Here is a 20,057-nt window from a genome sequence, read left to right as displayed (position 1 = left end):
AAAGCCATTATCTATTTGTCTGTCTGTAAAAAGACACAAGAAAGGGTTATAAATCAATATGTCTATGCTTCTAAACAGAGTGGATTCTGGAAATGGATGCTAGTGCAGCAGTTGTCAATTAAATCACAAGGAATGAATGAACCATTTCTGAACTAGCTTATAATTCACTCAGATATTGTGGTATTGTATTTGACGTTGGGGCGACATCTTGTGGACGTTGTCCATACATACAGGTTTGCATGAATGATCACATTCACAACACCACTGATAATAAAACATTGCTTTATATATTTCATGACATAGAACAAACACAATAAAATACAGCAACAAATTCAGTGCAACATCAAGCTGTAATAAATACGCATTCATTTAACTTAAATCATACTGGTAATAAATATCACTCAAATAAATAACCTCAGACAATTAAATATTTTTGGGTTGTGAGGATAAGAGACACTAAAGTTGGAATATCATAGACATGTTACACCTGAAAGACTGCTCTCCCAAAGCCAGTCCCGTATTAAATTATATTTCATTTTAAACTCTGAAAACAAAAAAAAACAGATATAAATGATCTCACACAAAACTTCCCTCAGGAACACATTCACAGATAAATATTGTGATATGGCTTGTAACAAAAGGCTTAAATTCTACATTAATTAACACTGACCTTCAACAGGGCCAGATGCTTAGTAAACCTAAATGGAAGGCAGATAAGCAGGCTCATCTCTTAAACATGTCTTCATCTTTTCCAGCTCACATCATGTATCCATGTACATCTGGTATTCTGTGTTAAAAATGAATTTGGAGAAAAACCAATGCATCTGCCCACCACAATTCAACAATAAATTTCATCAATCTTTTCAAATGAGATTGACTGATGTATGAAGTAAATGTGCATATTCAAGCAGCAGCTTGAGAGACATGATATAATGTAGGACAGATTCACTAAAAAGGATGTTTTTTTTGTGCAAATTTCATTTAGACTACAGCATCTGAAATTGTGGAAAAGTCTACCAGGCCTCACTGGCCTCAAGGACACAAGACTGACCAAGTTTTAAAATTATGGTCGCTTTTCTGTTGTTATTAAAAACTCCCAGCTATAGATCCTGGTGGAGATCACTGTGTGACAGGGGTTGGTAATGCTCCTCCATGCCTGACTTAGCTTGATGTCTCTGTGCAACTAGTCTCTGGTAGCGGGCCTGCTGCTGGTGATCTGGGTCCACATTTACCCAGCTGTTGGCCACCCATTTAACTCCACGCCTGACTGGGCAGTCGCCGTGCAGGGAATACTCATCCAGCTCACCCATCCAGCCTAGGGAAGCCAGGGGAAAGGATGAATGAGTTCAGACAAAATCTCACAAACAACAAGCACTAATCAACTTGTAGCATTAACATAACTGGATATTTCAAAGACAAAATGGGATATTTCTAAAAAAACAACTATTTATTTTATGCAGATGCCAGTGTTTCTGTGCAAAACCAAAGCTTTACTCTTTTACTTGCTTTAATGACCACAATTTTGTACTTTCTATTTTGCTTGATGTCTAATGGTAAAGCTGTCAGGAAAGTGATTTTTTTAAAAAAATCTTTGATACAATAGGTATGAGAATAACAAATAGCTGTTGGCTGACAGCAGGGCAACACACTTACCGAGAGCTTACTGGGCCATCTTATACAGTGCTTCAGTGATGCTGAATAGGAGCCACCACTAACCTTGAAATTCTTTATAGAGGTTTATAGAGGTGTGTTAGCAATTAACTCCTTTTACTTTATCTTTTGCATTAGCACCTAAAGTTGACACTGATCTGTAGTATTGCTTGCATATGGACATGCTCCTTTCTCTATTTAGATCTGGCGGTTTGAAGTTTTGACACCTACTGGCCTGTTATTCTTTTGTGCTGTGAGCAGATTATCAATATTGCTGTATATTCAGCGCATGCAGTATCACTGGCTGGTATATGAGGATTTTATGTTTTACTTGCCAGATCATGTGATTCCAGTATTTGGAATCTTTATGTCAACAAAATCTGAGGAAGAGCATGAATGTGTAACGTCACCTGTGTATGTCTGATTAATTTGCACCGAAGAGAGCTACAGTGTGCTGACCTTTGTTCATGATTTAGAGTAAATCTGTTGTGTTAGCACTTTTCATTAGCACTGATATGTTGCATCACTTGCATTAGGCCTGCATTTATCCATTGACTTTCCTTGTTGATTTGCCTCTGATGCTAAGTATTTCCAAACAGCACTCCAGCTGTTTCAACCACAACCAGTCACAGATGGCTCTGAAATGTGCACTCTTTAATGAGCTAACACATGTGACAAAAAGACAGAACTCCAGTAAGAAAAGGCGGGGCTATGTGAGCACTGCAGCGAAATTGCGTGTCAACTCCCTGTCAGAGAGAAAAAACAGTTGCCATGCTATGCTCTATGCTCATATAGAACTGGCCCGCTCTCCCTGAATGCAATCCATCCAATCAGAGAATCTATTTAGTTCAAGAGGGTATGAGAGTCACAACAGATCGAATGAGATGAGCAACAGTAGGGGAGAGAATGAAAACTGAGAAGGAAAAAGAGAGTAAAAGGCATGAAAAAAATCTTGCCACTTTCATTGAACTTTGTTCACCCGCAGGCTCACAGTCCATGATCCACCTATCAGCTGACACAGGCTAAATGCTTTTTTTCTTTTTTCTTTTACAAACCCTGAAAGAGATCCCTGTATGTGATGCATTTTTACTTCTGTGCAGTGACAACCCATAGAGAAGTTGGGATGAAAACACACTTGTATGCTAGGTTCTCCCTGGACACAGGCTTAAAATCTAATTACATGGGGTTTGACAAACCGTTCTTTGTACCATACAAAAACCCAAATCTACTTACTGGAGTGTTCACTTGGTGTGTGTCAAATGATATGGCTAAGTCTTTCTGTTCTGGTCTTACCTCTACCATCAGAGAGGTGGTTGTACCAGAGGAGAGCTGTCCCAGCAGTAGGTTTCATCCTCAGGTTCCCTCTGCCACATGTCTCCTGAGTGTCTGTCAAATCAACTCCATCCTGGACCAGTGCCTAGGACACACAAAACTGTAAACAGCTTGTGTCTAATCATTTATTTTGGCACACTGTGTTCAAGCCGGTGTCAGATTCCAAGTCAAGGTTCAGCACCATCTGCGTGTTATCAGCACCGGTCAGGTCACGTACAGTTATAATCATTTCACAGTGACCAAAAAATGGCTGTGCTGGGATATGACTGCGGGTTGTGAAAGCACACTCACCTGCTCTTCGTAGGTCCGGTTGTCTGCCACAGGAAAGGTGGTCTCACCACCTTCCTCTACAGAGCTGAGGTAGAATAACATGGTGAGATACCTGAAATGAAACAAGGAAGCCACAAATAGATAATGTTTTGAAAAGAAATTTACCTACTGGGACATTAATCTGTTTAAGGCACGAGCGCTGTGAATAACTGTTTAAAAGCTATCACAATATTTTGACAAACAACTTCTATTTTAAAAGTTAGATTTTTTGTAAACTGGTAAGAAAGAAAATAAATGAGTGACCATTGATCAACTCATATACAAATGTTTGAACAAAATCACAGGTGTTTTTATTAACTAAAACAATTATCCTTACATTGAAGCCTAAATTTACAAATTAAACAACTGAGTAAAATACACATTTACAAACTGTATTATTCATTATAAACATGTGTGCAATCATTCAGACAAGTCAAATGAGAAGCTAAGCTAATGCAGAGATAATAACATTGTTTAAATTACGTAACTGCTAAACTATCAGGGATGAATTACAAACTGATTACAAAGCATCTATCATACACACCTGCAGGAGACCTCTGCGAGAGCAGATGTGTTTCCAGCCAATCGTGTGTGCGTGCAAGTAGTCTCTGAATGAGAAGGGCTGCTGTCATGGTGGGCATTACTGAAGTCTCCGTGTTCATAGCGAATCACCTGCAGTGGCTCGCTCAGCTCAACCAGTGCCGAGGGAAGACGTGTCAGACTGATTATTCTGAGGAAAAGACACAAAAGAGAAAATGTATCGATATTTCAATACATGACTGTGTTGGCTGCTACTGTAGCAGCATGACGACGTGTGTGTATGTGTAATTACCTGTTCCTGAGTGTGTGCAGGACATGGTGGGATCCCTGGCCTTGGTAAAGCCACGTATGCTTGCTTCTCTGTTTGAACTGACTCAGGAGCTTCCTGCTTTTCTGTTGCCCTGTGCGCTGGGACACATCATAGACCCGTCTGAAGTCCCCCAAAGTCAGCATCCCTGCCAAGTAACACACAAACATGATCTTTTAGTAGGCTATTTTTATTCCTTCACATAGCCGGGAGCCTGGAACATAAAAGTACAGTTAGAATCTCATAACTATAGATATAAATGGAGCTCCATGAAATTTTTACAGTCTTTCAGTTATACAGTATCACAATTTCAGTTCAGTCCTGTTTGGGCTACAACAACCTCCCTTCTCTGTTTCCTCCATTCCTTCCCTCCTTGCCCAACCGTATGCTGTTACTCTCAGCTGAATAAATGAATGTCTGGCCCCATCAGTTCCCCTGGGAGGCCGCGCCCCAGCCGCAACAATAGCTCTGGGGTGCCAGAGAAGTGATGGGCCGGGGGGGGGGTTAACGACAGAGTGTGGAGGAGGGAGTGGGGTGCAGGGGATCCGGGGGAAAATTAAGAAAAAGGGGTTGGAGAATAATCAGTTTTTAATGAGATAGGATGAGGCACATCCGGACTGGGATGTGTACAACGCCTGGCACAATGGCATCAGGTCAAAACAGTGTCACCCCTCTTCCGGCCTTGCCACTCACAAAGACTCGCACGCAACCACAGCCACCCGTCAGCCACTTACTCTTGCCGGTACACAACCACTGCTGAAAACTCACACAAATTGAAATACTGACTTCGACTTCAGAGATATAACATGTAAGATTTGCATGCATATTGAAATGTCTCAAGATTAATACACCTCGATTTTATATTTTGTTGAGTTGTGACCTTATATTATCCTAAATGTTTTCAACAATGTTTTATGTTTTTTGCTAATTTGCTCTCCCTTTTCTCACATTCCACCATAAAACAAAAAATGTGTCCAGTAACAAATGTAGTGAAACGCACTTCGGCACAACACAAACAGATAGCCGGGGCACCAACCTGTCGGGCAGTCTTCCACACCAGTGAGTATCTGCCGCAGACTGTCTGGGCTCAACCAAGTTCCATCTCGAGAGCGTGAGTGACTCACAATCTAGAGCGAAGACCAGAATGTTTTTCTTTTTTCAACAAAAAGCAAAACATGTTCTGACAGTTCAAACATTTAATCACAGAGAATGGATTTTTCTGGAAAATGTATTTTGCTTTTACAGCTTTACAGACATAAAAGAAATGAGATATTTCTCTCTCTTCACCTCCTGCTTCTGAAGCAGCCCATCCTGGTTTAGGTCCAACAGACTGAAGACTTCCTCTGTGCTGAGAGAAAGCAGTGGCTGGTTTGACTCCTCTTGTCCCTGGCTGGGTACTGTTGTCTGGCTCTCCATCAGCCCCTTGAGCTGAGCCAGCTGCACCACCACACGGCATTCCTCCTCTGACAGGAAGCCAGGGATCTCTGACAGGAACAGGAAAAAGACAAAAGTGGCAAATGTTAAGACACGGTTTGGCCTTAGACATGCACGATCATATGTTGGCAATAGCTTTCGAAGATCCTAATCTCAAAATGGGACTTTCACATTCTCACCCAAATCATCTGATGGCCCAGATGTTTTTCCCTGACAAATTATAGGAGTGGGTCTGCGGAGTCTATATTTTCCCCAGGATAAACTTAAAAAAACCTCAAAGCCCAAATTAACTGCCAGACTTTGTGACCAAATAAACATTTACGGAAATGAAAAGTCCATATTACTGTATTACCAGTAGGCCCTCATTCTACCCAAGATTAGAGAGAGGATCAAGGATATACATTCATCAAAGGGAGTAGCTTGCAGATTATGCAACGCTAATCAAAAACATGCAGTGTGGCTGACATTCTTGGTTCAGGCCAAATTTAGTGCATTACGATTCACACATTCACACGTGAGGATTACACTGGACAACTATGTAGCAGGGGAGCCACTTATTGATGAAAAAAGCAAATACACTGAAACCTCTTCTTTTCAACCGCAGAAACGATGCAATCACTTTAAAATTCATTTTAAGAAGCCAGAAAATTCCCACTCACAATCTCTTCGCACAAACACGTCAGATGGATCTATCCTGCACACCTGAGTTGGTGAGTGAGTGCTTGACTTATAAGTGGATTAGAAGATCTTTGTTGACAGTGTTGGCTTGATCTATCAGACTGAATGGATTACTTTAGATTAGCTAACAGTGTGAAAGTGGCAGTTTTGAGATAGTTTGATCAGGGTATGCTAACTAAGTGTGATTAGTATGTCTGGGCGCTAAAACCACAGAGACAAATCCCATAAACTTCCAATCAAAGTGAATTAGTAAAACACTTAAACACTCATTGAAACAACGACTTAAAAGGTGCTAATTTAATTTAGAATGTTGAAATAACACCGACTACAGGAGCAATGAGTCACATAAAAATTACGTGTTAACTGTGGAAAACTACTTAAAAGCAACAGCACATAACTTCTTGGATGGTTGAGTAGGTGTTAAACTACAGCAGCTCTTCAGTTATAGTATGGACAGACTGTGAATATAATGAATACAAGCTATTCCCCTTTGCCACTCCCCAGTGAGCCATTTGTGATATAGCCTGTCCCATGGGTAGGTTTAATGAGTGATAACACAGGACCTCTCCCACAGGAGGGTTGAAACAGTGTGTGTGTTTCCTATGTATGTCCACCTGGGCTTCTAGAGAATCAATCAAACTGGCAAAAATAGTGCCCTTTTTATCTTATTATATATATTTGGGTACTAATTGTAAGGGCACAGATGACTGTTTCATGGCTCCCTCCTGCTCTCATCCATGTCTGTCAGTCATTTCCCCTCTTAATAAAAGGCTTCCGGCAGGTTGGCTGCCTGTACAGTAGAGACCTTGTTTGTCACCCGTGTCTTTTACACTGTACCCACTTGGTTAATTCCTATTGTCAGGTCAAGCCTCATTAAATTGGATAACTGATATAATTGAAGGGGGACTGAGCCTTCCTTTCTCCCCCCGGAAAGGAAGTGACCTGCTTGTCTGAACAGGAATCAGGCCATGGCTACACAGCAGGGCGACACAAATTCTGTTTGTGTCTGAGACACACACACACACACACACACACACACACACACACACACACACACACACACACACACACACACACACACACACACACACACACAAATCACAATCAGTAGCACACTAGAGCTGCAACTACTGATTATTTTCAGTATTGGAACCAGATAATTTGGGGCATTTTTCCTGCAAAAAAAGTCTTCCATGATAAATCTATTATAATAATATAATAATAATAATATTTGCTTTTACATGTTGACTAACTTCTCTTTAAGGGTTATATTCTCACGAGTATCAAATATTCATAAAAACATGAATACAAAAATATGCAACCTTGTTCTCTTAGCAGCAGGGGTGCATTAAAAAGTAAAGTGATCAGGGTGGAACGGGGTAGTTAGGTGTGGGTTGAATGTAAATGCATGATGCTAAATGTAAGGGAGTTTCACTACACAAGGGCCATTCTTCACTTCCAGCTGTGGGGATGGAAATGGCCGAAAGCCAAAAGTATCCAAATGTCAAATCATCCACCTTATTGATCTTGATCTCTGTCAAACACACTTAAATCTGCTCATAAATGCAGTGAATTCACATCTCTAATAACACATTAATGTACCCCCCCCCCCAACCCTTCTCTAAACCTCCCCTCCGCCCTTCATATGCAAATGAAATCACCGCCCACTATAAATACACCTATCTTACCATCCTCTCTTGCACTGTCACAAAGAACAGACACACTTTGGGATTGCTCCTACTTTCCAACCTCTGTCCCAGGATGACTGCAGTTCTCTGCCCTCGGTTCATCCCAAGAAAATCCACCCCTTTGGCCTCCCTACTGTTTCTCCTTCTGCTTGGTGGGCCTAGCAGCACAATAGCGCTTGGTGCTGGTAGAGTGAAGGGAGGACTGGAGGGCCGAGCGAGGGCAGAGGGTAGAGTTAGATCTGGACTAAAGGAAAGAGCAGGTACAGAGGGAAACAGTGAAACTGGATTCGGAGATATTCCTGTTTCTAGACCAGGAGCAGCAGCGGAAGAGGATGGTGAGGCATGGGGGGACCCTGACACAACTACTGGCTTCAGGTCCATGTTTTCTATCGGTGAAGGTGGGCTGTGGGAGCCCCGTCGTTCCTCTCGCTGTGTCCCTATCCCGTCAGGCATGGCTTTGTGCCAAAACATTGGTTATGACACCATGAGGATGCCAAACCTGCTGGGCCACGAGTCTCCAGCTGAGGCTGTTCAACAGAGTGCCAGCTGGTTGCCACTACTTGCCAGGGAGTGCCACCCTGATGCCCGCATCTTCCTCTGCTCTCTCTTTGCTCCCATCTGCCTTGACAGGTAAGTTTACAAAAAAAGCCTTTTTCCATTACAATGTCTTTGGAATCACAATTTGACTACTTTGTAGGAATTCTGATTTTAAGTGCTAATGTGTAGGGCTGCAACTTAACTATCAACTAATGTGGTGACTTTTTTTAGTGAATATCCATTGAATGTTTGCTAAAGATATGAAAACAAATTCTCATCAAAATTTCCCAGTGCCCAGAGTAACATCTTCAAATTGCTTCTTTAAAACAAATAGTCAGAAACCCAGCGCCTCTTCTTTTATCATCAAAAATAAGTAGAACAGAAAGAATTGCAGTTAACAGAAGCTGGAACCAGCAAATGTTTGACATTTTTTGCTTGAAAAGTTAAGGACTTATCAAAATAGTTGGCATCTAATTTTCTTTCAGTCGACTAATCAATTAACAGACTACCGGTAATTGTGCAGCTTCAGTAGTGTGGTAGCCAGGGTCCCAGTTTGAAAAGAACCATAACAGAGGGCTGACCTGCTTCATCAATAGGATAGAACAAAAAAAACTGGATTAATGGTAATGTTAGATAGGAGCAGGGTCATCAAGGGTTAACACCTTTTGAAAGCTAGGCTAATTGGTGCTGGTCTCTGAGGTAAGGCCCTGGTTTCACACTGAAAGCAAGCCATCAAAGCACTATAATCAAATTTTTGTCACATTAGCACCTCCAGGTTGAGAAAAAGAAAAACAAGCTATCAAATGTTATCTAATCCAGCCTTGTTTGTTCCCAACCACTACACTATTGATTCAGACCCTCTCATCTTTTCAATACTGCCCACGTTCCCTCTCCATCTTTTCTTTATCAGGTTCATATCACCCTGCAGGAGTCTGTGCGAATCTGTTCGGGACAGCTGTGCACCAATCATGAGTTGTTATGGCTACCCGTGGCCAGAAATTCTACGCTGTGATCAGTATCCTGCAGACCATCTCATGTGTATCTCCTCCGTCAACAACAGCACTGTTAACACAGGCGGGCGTAGAGGTAAGCAAGTGACTATGCCGACACACACTCTTGAGTCACCTTGGTTCAACAAATGATTAAATTAGTGCTTTGACTTTTTCCAGTGCCTCAGGCAAGCTGTCGGGATTGCGAGCTGGAGGAGGCCTCCTCTTCAAAAGATGCACTGGAGACATTTTGTAGGAGTGATTTTGGTGAGTATTAATATTCCTCCACTTCTTCATTTCTGTCTGGTGCTTTCCTTGATTTGCCTGTATAATTTACCAGTTTTTCATGCCCTTGATGCTTTGTGTTTACCCGCTTTCTTCCCAGTTGTGAAACTCCGTCTAACACGGCTCAAGTATAGTCCAGTAAGCCTATCTCAGTTCTCGCTAGCTGCCAAACTGGACGTTTTCAAGCATGGACCCCTGTTGGGTGGGCAGATCCGCTCCCGCATTGAACTGTGGCTGGAAAGAGATGCCACCTGTGTAAGGAACATGACACGACAACACCCACGCGGCGGGACCTTCCTTGTAACAGGCACAGTGCAGGGGGACCGCCTGGTGGTCAATAAGGCTTACGCCTGGAAAAGACGAGACAAGAACCTGATGGCAGCTGCGCGCAAATGGAAACAACACAGATGCAGGAGCTAGGATTCTGTGCCAAGTTAGAAATTTCAAGAAGAACTGAAATGTGATTCAAGCATTTAACGGCTATGCATAGGAAAATGATAGACACTGCATTTAGAATTTGCCTTTATGTATTTATGCTTGGTCTACTCAAATCAAACCTCTGTTTTTGTCACAAAGAAGCTCCTAAAAAAACAACACTGTGTCTCTCAGGCAGAGGAGGGCAAAGAACTTTTAATAGAAAATGTACATATCTATGAATTTTAAGTAAATATCCCTGATCTATATTTGTACGGCTTTGAGAGGTATTAAACGTTGTCTTGTAAAAACCTGATGATTGAAGTTTATTCATCAACAGCAGATCACGGTGCACATACCAAACAGCAGAGGTTTCAGGCTGATCGTCTTCATCTCATGTGTTTTGTCCGGCACGAGGGACACCTGCTGGACATGACCCACCTGCAGATGGGCAAAAGACATTATCGACACACTCACAACACAAGTGATCACACGCATGAACACTGGCACGGGAGATTTCTGTCATATAATTGTGCGATGGAATTTGTTGACTTTTTCTTACCCGTATCCCCTCAATGCGAGGCAGACTGTAACTCTGAGTGTAGTCCTCCACATGCAGCTCTCCGGAGGGTGAGGCTGGGGCAGGGTGGGGCAGAGGGCTTCCACTGTCGCCCACTGATGCTGAGGTGGCCCCGTCCCCGCTAACAAGATCCCCGGGGCCGTTGTTGTAGTGCACATAGAGCAGCAAACCGATCACATTCAGGATGTACACATGGAAGAAGACCATGACCACGACAAAATAAGCCCGAGAGCAGATACTGCTTCTCTGGATGTGCAGTCGAGTGGGGCGAAAGGGGGGATTGAAGGGCGATAATAAGGGTTTATCGCCGTCGTTGAATTCCTCCTGCCCCATGAAATGTTCCTGAAAGTCTTCCATTTTCGCAGCAAACGAATGACACGCAATGGAAAAAAAAACTTGCGATGCTATTTACGGGGTAACGTTACTGCCAGTGTCTATCACCTTCCGCCCGCCTGATAAACGTTAGCTAGCTGCTTGACGTTAGCACACCTAGCTAGCAGCTAGCTACGGGGCAAAGCCGCACAGCAAACCTCTGGCTGTCTCGACAAAAACACACCCTGTCGTCTCCGCTGCTTTTACCCAACGAAGCGGGGCGGCTCCAATCGAGAAAGCAGGTTTGACAACAGTCGTTTTCTTTGACAAATAACTGTGTCATCATCAACTCGAATCCGTTAATCCCGTGTTAGCGAACTGGCTGATGCGCTGCCCCTGACAACCTGCCTAACAACAAGACGGACAAGCTAACGACTGCAGGGGATCCGCCATTTCTGGGCCGACAGTAACAGGTAGCGGCCTCTAACGGTCAACTCCAGGGCAAAACGGTGCCCATTGTAGTTTAAGAATACGTTCTCATACTTAAGTAAAAGTGACAATTCAACAGTGTAAATATCGTGTCGTATTATCTGGTAGCTTGTAGCTGTCAGAATGCTAGGAGCTGGTGCAGTATTTGCCTTAAAGTGATGTGGGACGGCAGGAGGACATAACTAACGGTTAAAATAGCTTTGCATGGCTACTTAGAGGTGCACTGTGAAGTTTTTGAAAAGAAATTCAAACTCTGAAAGCTAATAGGCTTTTTAGAAAATAATATTAATAAGTTATTTATTCAAACAAAGAAATTTATTCATTTATTTGATAGTTTTCATGATTGAATACGCAGGCCATACTCAAGTGGTTTGTAGCATAGACATATATATGTCTATGGTTGGTAGTCTTAAAACCTGGAGGTCAGTAAGCATATTTGCACATCAGGTTTCCTCCTCTCAAAGAGTTCATACTTACCCACAATTTAATTATAACCTTACCTGTTGTAAAAAAAAACAACAGTTGCTAATATGTAGCTAAATTAGACTACAGATATTGTCATGGACATTAAACATCATCATGTCTCCTAGTCACTAGTACGTCTTTACAGAATGACTTAAGTTGAAAACTATTCTAACTTTACAACTTGTAACATTATATTGATCAACATACAGAGAATGTGTATAGTTATTGTGTCGCACGATGCTTAGTGGTGGTGACGTTAAGTCATGCGACCACAATGCAGTTTGTTCCTAGTCTTTTTACTTGTAGCGATTTAATTTAGTCTTCGAAACTCACAAAGGTGGTGTTTGTCTGTGAAGATTTTCTTCCTGAACAAAACATACAAGTATCATAAAATCCCATCCCATCCCATAGGCTTTTTGTCGAGGGAATCAAGGTGATGCTAACTTGTGCGTTAGCCTACAAAAATGCGTCATTGCTACACTGCTCAGTGGGTGCTACATTTTCTCATCAAAAACTACATAGTGCACCTTTACTACCGTGTTAAGTAGGCTAAAAGTATGCTAGCTGTCTCAGAATCAATTTACTTTCCAGGACTCCACCATACAGGATGTGAAAGTAGGAAAGATATAAATCATATATCTGTATTCCAGTTATTGATATAAAGTGGTGTAGCCAGAGATTGTCAAGTGTAGCCCATCCCAGCAACTAAGTCACCCTTTGCACTCCCTTTGCAGCATTTTTGATAGGCCACTCTTTCTGTTCCTACAGACTTTAAAATTGCATTTGATGGTTATATTTCACATGGTATAGTATCAACAGGCACTACTTGATACAGCTCCTACATAGGACTTGGTCCAGGCAATGAAATTGGCGTATGAATGAAAACATGCTGCTTTTATTGACATTAACCACACGGTGGCGATGAAGACCAGCAGGCACAGCTCTCTTCATCAACTGAGTTGCTGTGTCATCTGTGATTTCTGACGTAATTGTTGGGGATCCAGGTGATCCCCTTGAAAAAAGGGCCTATTAATCAGTTATTAAGAAAACAAAGATTTTAATCGCTTTTATTTGATTCAGAAACATTTTGAGGAATATTATGTAAATTGGCATCAGACCTTCACAGTGAAAGCATCCATGCAGCCAATGTAGATCAAATAGAGAAAAGTCTTTCTGCTTTGTTTAAAACATATTTAAATGTATTCCAGTTGAGTCAGCTCTTCCTGTGTTACATTCTGGCCGGAGATGATGTGTATGAGTGTGAGTGCAACCTCTCAGTTTTGGGACTAAGGGGGGGAAATAAATCTGCCAATTTCAGCGCTGCAAGCCAAATAATTATCCACATGCTCAGCTTTATTTTCTCAATCGTTAGATTTCCATAATTTCCAGCCAATGCATTATTCACAAAGGAATTTCTCTGAGGTGCGTATCTAGATGGGAATGGAGCTCGGATAATGAAGCCTAATTTCCCCAGTGACATTGCCCCCTTATATTAATCTACTTGACCCCCCTTATTTATTTATTTTTTTTAACAGAGACACAGAAGAGAGAGGTTGGAGGTGTGTAGGGGGGTGGAGGTTGGAGAGTCCTGATACACACACATTGACAGTCCCTCTCAAAAACAGACAGACACACACACACACACACACACACACACACACACACACACACACACACACACACACACACACACACACACCCCTTGCGGTGTTTTCCGGGATCACGCCGCCGCTTCCACTTGGGATCCACACAGCAGCAAAGCAGCGATATGGCTGATCATCGCCGGATGGGACGGTGCTGTTTTTTTTTTCATGAGCGAAAGTGAAGACGAATGATGCGTTATTACCGGACAACGATGCACACGCTCGGGCCAGAGGAAACTGCGGCACACCGTGCGACACAGGAATAAGACTTGACCCGACTTTCTTTTTTTTTTTTTTTTTTCAAGCGATCCGGTGCGTTTTTACAGCAAAGTAGTTGGAGGAACTTGTCGCAGTGGATTCATCCCAGCGTGCCGCCTGGATTACCACACACAAGTGGAACAATAGTCTCCTGCAGCAGAGGCACAAGCAGGTCAGTGGCAGCGCTACGTACAGCTTTATGTCTTCTCTCCACGTTTCTTTTTTTTTTGTCGATCCCGTATTGACAATGTCGGGACGTCAAGAAGCTACCATAACCAAGTGGGAGGGCTGTCCTATCACCTGACGTTGCCGGTGGTGGAGTTATTATTTTCGGGTTCGTTAAAAACAAAACGGTGTTGTGTGTTTTTCTCGGGGTTGTAACGTTACTGCGCAAGTGGAACTAATGTTGACACCGATTACCCCCCAAAACAACAATCAGTGTAAGCAGTGCAAAACACCACAGCGGATAGAGGCGATCCAGCGATATGGGCTCACGGACCGACTCAGATTTAACTCCCTTGGGCGATAGTCTTATATTTGATTCCCACGATCGCGCCGGTTTCCCCTAACATCTAAAGACAAAATCCACAGTCACAACCTCGGGATCCCCTCGGAGACGATCCCGGTGCCATTTCCACGAGTTTCTGAGTGGATCCCGGGCGGCTGTGTAACTTTTCCTTGCCCTGCCTGACTCTCCTCCTCCCGGATACTTGCGTCAGGAAAACACGGAGCTGACCGAAAACGCAAAAGGCCTGTGAGGTAGATCTCTGCCTGCCAGGCCCCGACGCGATTTTGGTCCGAGTCCCGTGATATTTATCGTGCGGCTGCTCGCTGCCCACTTAAGGTGCGCTCAGGCTGCAGCCATGCCTCGTTACTGGGGACATAGTCAGGGGGCTTCACTCGTCCGCAGATGTGACAGTCCGGTGTTGTGCAGTGCTGTCGATAACCTCGTGGGTGTCCGCTGATGGAAATGTGAAGTAACATGATAATAACAGCGACGTGGATTTCTTTCTTTCTTTCTTTCTTTCAATACTTGCCTTTAGCAAAAGCTCTGAAGCTCTTGATTTCTCTGGGAAAATCATTTAGCTCTAAATTCTGTATGTTCTTCCCACTGTGGGATGTCCGGATTGAAAACATGCGTATCCATCATTGCATCCAAAGGCAAAATTAATCTCGCTAATTAACTAAGACCAATAATATCCATGTGTTCCTACTGCATATCTTATTACAATGACTGACTACAGCTTTGGTTAGGGCCTCATTATAATTTGCAGTTTTTTAAAACACAATACAGAATTGTGAGACTTGTGTTGCCTGTTTTTGTGTGTGTTGCCAAGTTGGGTTGTATATAGTGTTACTTTCGCACTGTAATGTCCTAAAACCAAACATTGTGCAGTTGCATAGGACGGCCCTGTAACTGTGTCCCCTGGTTTGAATGTCACCCGTTCGTACACTGTTCTGTGGTCATACAGTGACATCTTTTAACCAGGAGGGATTTCACTGAGATTATATACAAGAGTGCCAGAGGTCCGTCATGATAGTTGAAATGTATAATGTTGATAAATAATGATGTTGAGAAAGGTTCTCAGTCATCTGGGTCATGGTAAATCTTGTTTCTGTCTGGAGCTCAACTGGACATGTTTCACGTCTTCAAGAAACTGAAACAAGTCCAATTACCTATGATACAGCACCTGTAGATAATTAATGATGTTTTGTACACATTTCAGTCTTTTTAATTCTTCAAAGTTAATTCCACATCTATACATTTACAGTATTCGTGTGAAAAGTTTCACCTGATCTGATGAGTAACCGTTGAGGTCATTACGGGAATTTGATGATCTCATAATGCATTTTACACCGTACTGGACAATATATTGGGAAAGATATTCCCTGTAATATTGCAACTTTGATTTAAGCCATTATTATCTAGCCTTAAGTGTAGTTAAAGCTATTTTTGAGTGACCCCTTTGAGTCAGGTTGCCGCAAAATCATAGAGGAAGACTCTCTCCTCTTGTGGCTGAACATGGATGGAATATGTCAGATCTCATCCCTTGACTTTTCGAAGTCTTGTCCTTCCACTCATTCATTGATCTTCTTTCCGTAAGTCCTTCTTCTCATCTAACTTTACAGATTTGGGTTAAGTGACAGAAGAGCTGCTTGGGATATCTGTTGGTTTATGTTTGTGTTTGTGTGAATGCGTGTAGGATTCTGTAGTTGGGCAGATTTGTGCATTACTCATGCATCCTGAGGCCGCTCTGCCAAGCGGTGTTCGGAGTGCCACTGAGTGCCCATTCCACTCTGCCACATTGTATGTGAGTGCATGCATGCGTATGATTCATGTGCCACTGAAATGCCGAAGTCCACTTGTTTGTTTGTCATGAAAAGGAAAGAAAGAGGAGGAAAGACAATATCACATCTTCGCCTCACAAGTTATTGAAATCTTCTCTTCTGTCTTGATAAAAGTAGATTTCTGTTTTTGAAATGTGTGTGTCGAACACCCAGTGTTTGTGTATACTGCAGACTCAGGTCCTCAGGTCCATTCATTCTTTTTGCCGAGGCATAATTGGCAGAGGAATCCCGGAGCAAGGCTGGCAAGGATCGCGTGCTGCAGCACTGTGTGGCATCCCAAGCACTGGAGGCCTGGAAGTTTTTATAGCTGACATGAGCATGTGTGTGTTTGAGTGTCTGTGTGAGAGTGTTTCTGTGTGTGTGTGTGTGTGCACAGGGGGAGAGAGTTTAATGAACGGGGAGATGGAGAGATGTGATATGTGAATTCTCAGCTTTTTCGCCTATCTCTCTGTCTCCTTTCTTCTTCTCCTTACCTCAGAGACAAACTGCGGTTCCGGCCTGGGCCTGTAACCTAGCAACCCAAATGGTGTCTGTCTTGAATAAATCAGACCGTGTTCCTTCCCCTGTCCTCCTCAGGGGTGTGTCACATCAACTTACCTCCATGCTACCACATCCATGCATCCACCCACACAGGCATGCAGAAACACATGTGCACACGCTCACAGGCTGTTAACTTAATACAAAGATGGCAAGTTGTTTTTTTCTTTTGTATCACTTAACCCATTAACCCGTGCGCATTTATGTTTGCTTTATCCCACAGCCACTGAATTCATTAACAGTTCGTCGTAGCGTTTTCAAACATGACTCAAACAGCTGAACCGCTTGTAGGGTTTTTGTGGGAGTAAGAGCGGCCTCCATCATCTGGAGTGTGTCCCTGCGTTTAGTGGGAGTTATGCATCAGCGTTGTTGGTGGTTTACCGGGTGTCTGGTGAGTGTGGCCTGCACATGCTGCAGCCTGGAGCAACATGTCTCATCCCACTCACTGTTGTGCCTCTGCCAAGCTCCTCACACTGCCACTTCCATCTGCAGCAGACAACACTCAACATCCAACGCGCATTCATAACACTTTATTCTTCACGGAACTTGAAACACGCACTTGGAAAGTTTTTTACAAGTTGACCGTCACATACACTTGTGCCCTCTAAAAACGTTTTTCAGTGTGAAAGTCTGTATCTGAATGCGGCCTCACTCTTCGCTCATGTTGTAGCATTGCAGCAAAAGATCTAAATATAGTAAAAATAGCATCAAAGTTGACTGGCGAATCTGGCGATTCATAAAAAGCATTTTTAAAGCAGGTGGAAAAAGTTACAAACTAAGTAGGAATATGCAAGTTAAATATTTCAGTAAGATAATTGTTGTTTGCTTCTTTCGGCACCTCACTTTGTCATATTTGAAATCAAATGGGAAATCTTCAGCTACATTTAAAATATATAGGGGTACAGTAATGTGTTTCCCTTCATGAGCTGCTGGGTAATGAGATTCCCTCTGCATTACTGTTTGTGCAAATTCAACAGCAATAGGATGAAGACTGTGAAATTAGAAATTACTTTGCCACCATGCATGTGCGTGTGCATGCCTGGATTTGAGCATAATTGTGTAGATGATAACACTGGTGTGTGTTTATCAGGGTAATAGGTAGTGCATTATATTATCACTGTTCCCCACGTAATGTGAGTCATTTATTTCTGAAAATGTGTTGATGACGGCTGCAGTGTTTTGCAAGAGGAGACCCAAATCTTCTTGTCCATGGGAGATTCTACTCTAGTGAAGTCTGGGAAAACATGCAAATGAGGGGGGAGGGAGATTCGTTCCATACTGATAATCCATGGGTGACGGATGTTATGAAATGAATGTGAGACGTTCTTTTGTTCCCTTTTTTCAAACTTTTTTTTCCATTTTGGAGAAAAACGCTTTTCGGCTGAGGTGTAAACCTCATTCTGCTGGGCTCATGTAAATTGGCAGAGGCAATGTTGTAAGCAATGGATACTCGCCTAAGCGCATCTTCTGGAGAAAGAAAGCCAGTCGTCCTGAGTGAGGATCACTGGGTTTGAATTCCCTCAGAGCACTGGCTGTCTCTAATAGGCCTGAAAGACTGAGAGCCTGAAAGGATGAATGGCTTTTGTTGAAGCCTCCAAGGTTGGACACAAAGAGAAAGGCAGTGGGTGCTGTGTGTGTGTGTGTGTGTGTGTGTGTGTGTGTGTGTGTGTGTGTGTGTGTGTGTGTGTGTGTGTGTGTGTGTGTGTGTGTGTGTGTGTCAGCTCTCCAGCCCTTATGGGTTAGAGATAGAAGTAGCAGGAAGTGGGACGGGAACAGATATACTCTGCCGTAGCTGCCTCTACCTCCAGGCCAGTAAAGCAGAGCGAACACACAGAGTGACTTCAACACATAACTACACACATGCAAAGACACACATACTGTACATACACTCATAAACCAGATTCTAAATGTCAGCTGAGGGGCACTCTGAACAATATATATAACTTTGAAAGCTCTCTGACGTTAACAGAAACAAACACACAAATACACAATACACATAGGCGGGTCACAGGCGGGTGAATATGAAGAGCACTGCTGGAAAAACAATATGTGCTTTTCTCCCATTTATTTTGCGGATGGGATTCTTCTCTCCTCTCTCCACATTCGTTTTATACATGATATGAAACTAGCTCTCCGTCACAGTACACAAGCTTCGGCTACTGTCAGCCATAGTTGGTGTATAGAGCAGGAAAAAGTTTATTCTGGTGAAAGTTTTGTTAGGAATACTGCCTTGAATGCCATGACTTCAGTACGGGTAGTTAGTAGTAGAGCCACTAACGTGTATGTCAACCACAGCTCACCTGGTAGAGCTACCCTTGTCTGAAACCTCTTGGGAGCTGCATTGTCAGCCATTTTCATGTTATTTTTGTAAAAAAAAAAATGTTTGTTGCTCTCTTTCTCTCTCGTTCTCTGTGTCTCTGTGGGTCTGCTCTCTCATTCTGTGTGTCTTTTATTCTGCAATGTTTGCACTTGGGATACATAACAATGAGAACACACGCTGCGTGAGCAAACACAATCGTCGGGAGCCCAAAGAACTGCGGAAAATGCGCCGAGGCTGCACTGCAGTAGTTTCACTGTACAATGAAGATTAACAGGGCACTGTGGATGTAGCTGTTGATGGTTATAATGAGAACAATGGCCCTGGTAATGATGATGGGGATGCTGGTGGTGCTGATGATGATAATGATGATGTTGGTTGTTGTCTCCTCCCCTCTCCCTTAGGCCTGTGGGCCCCGGTGGTGCTGTTGAGAAGATGGACAGAATGAAGATAATCAAGCGGAGGCTGTCCATGTCTCTACGCAGCGCTCGGCCCGTCGATGACTCCCTGTCTGAACTGGCTGAGCAGATGGCGTTGGACGAGCCATCCGCGGCCAGGGACAATGGTGAGAGATGCGAACAAGTGCAGTCGCACTCAGGTACACAGAAGCACCTCACACACAAACTCAAATTTCTTTCATGTGAATGATTTATGTGTGCAATACTCATCCATATGTGAGTTTTACATATGCATGAATCCAGCAAAGGACCAAAATAAAACAAGTTGCCATTAGTGCGGCGGCGTCTCTGTACAGTATTCCCGCTTTTGAACACAAGCTTTTCAAATAAGTGAACAATTTTCTCCTCTCACCTTGACTTTCTATGTACTGTTACTGACAACACTGACAACAGTGTCTGTGAAGCCAGGAAGATCCTGCTTCAACAGTTGTGGCAAACTTAAACTTTGGAACAAAACTGAATGCAGAATCCACAATACACCCTAAT

The 20,057-nt window shown here is 42.9% G+C and overlaps 3 protein-coding genes across 6 annotated transcripts in view; 2 read left to right on the top strand and 1 right to left on the bottom strand.

Annotated features, from left to right (window-relative positions):
• Nucleotides 1–264: 264 nt before the first annotated feature.
• LOC119022570 (transmembrane prolyl 4-hydroxylase-like) lies at nt 265–11,126 on the bottom strand. Its single transcript, XM_037103563.1, has 9 exons — nt 10,726–11,126; nt 10,523–10,604; nt 5,426–5,622; nt 5,175–5,265; nt 4,124–4,286; nt 3,836–4,021; nt 3,274–3,364; nt 2,944–3,067; nt 265–1,315 (listed from the first exon to the last, which is right to left on the bottom strand). The coding sequence occupies exons 1-9, from the start codon at nt 11,098–11,100 to the stop codon at nt 1,101–1,103; spliced, it is 1,524 nt and encodes a 507-aa protein (XP_036959458.1). The 5' UTR covers nt 11,101–11,126; the 3' UTR covers nt 265–1,100.
• LOC119022571 (secreted frizzled-related protein 2) lies at nt 7,869–10,516 on the top strand. The gene is made up of 4 exons (XM_037103565.1): nt 7,869–8,568; nt 9,386–9,561; nt 9,645–9,731; nt 9,850–10,516. Exons 1-4 carry the CDS (start codon nt 8,012–8,014, stop codon nt 10,167–10,169), a joined length of 1,140 nt encoding a protein of 379 aa, XP_036959460.1. The 5' UTR covers nt 7,869–8,011; the 3' UTR covers nt 10,170–10,516.
• Nucleotides 11,127–11,391: 265 nt separating the features above from the next.
• Nucleotides 11,392–20,057, top strand: part of LOC119022569 (cyclin-dependent kinase 17-like) — a 44,666-nt gene continuing 36,000 nt past the window's right edge. For 2 of the 4 annotated variants that reach the window (XM_037103561.1, XM_037103558.1), the window contains exons 1-3: nt 11,394–11,528; nt 13,958–14,082; nt 19,518–19,711. In XM_037103561.1, the coding sequence (XP_036959456.1) occupies nt 19,549–19,711 (163 nt within the window). In that variant the 5' untranslated portion in view covers nt 11,394–11,528; nt 13,958–14,082; nt 19,518–19,548. Of the gene's footprint in view, nt 11,529–13,957; nt 14,083–19,517; nt 19,712–20,057 lie in introns of all 4 variants that reach the window. The other 2 variants (XM_037103562.1, XM_037103559.1) reach the window with 2 other exon arrangements.

The sequence above is a fragment of the Acanthopagrus latus genome, chromosome 7 (assembly GCF_904848185.1).
Source record: "Acanthopagrus latus isolate v.2019 chromosome 7, fAcaLat1.1, whole genome shotgun sequence".
NCBI classification, from domain to species: Eukaryota; Metazoa; Chordata; class Actinopteri; order Spariformes; family Sparidae; genus Acanthopagrus; species Acanthopagrus latus.
The sequence above is the reverse complement of the archived record's forward strand: the minus strand, read 5'-3'. Positions and strand labels throughout refer to the sequence as shown.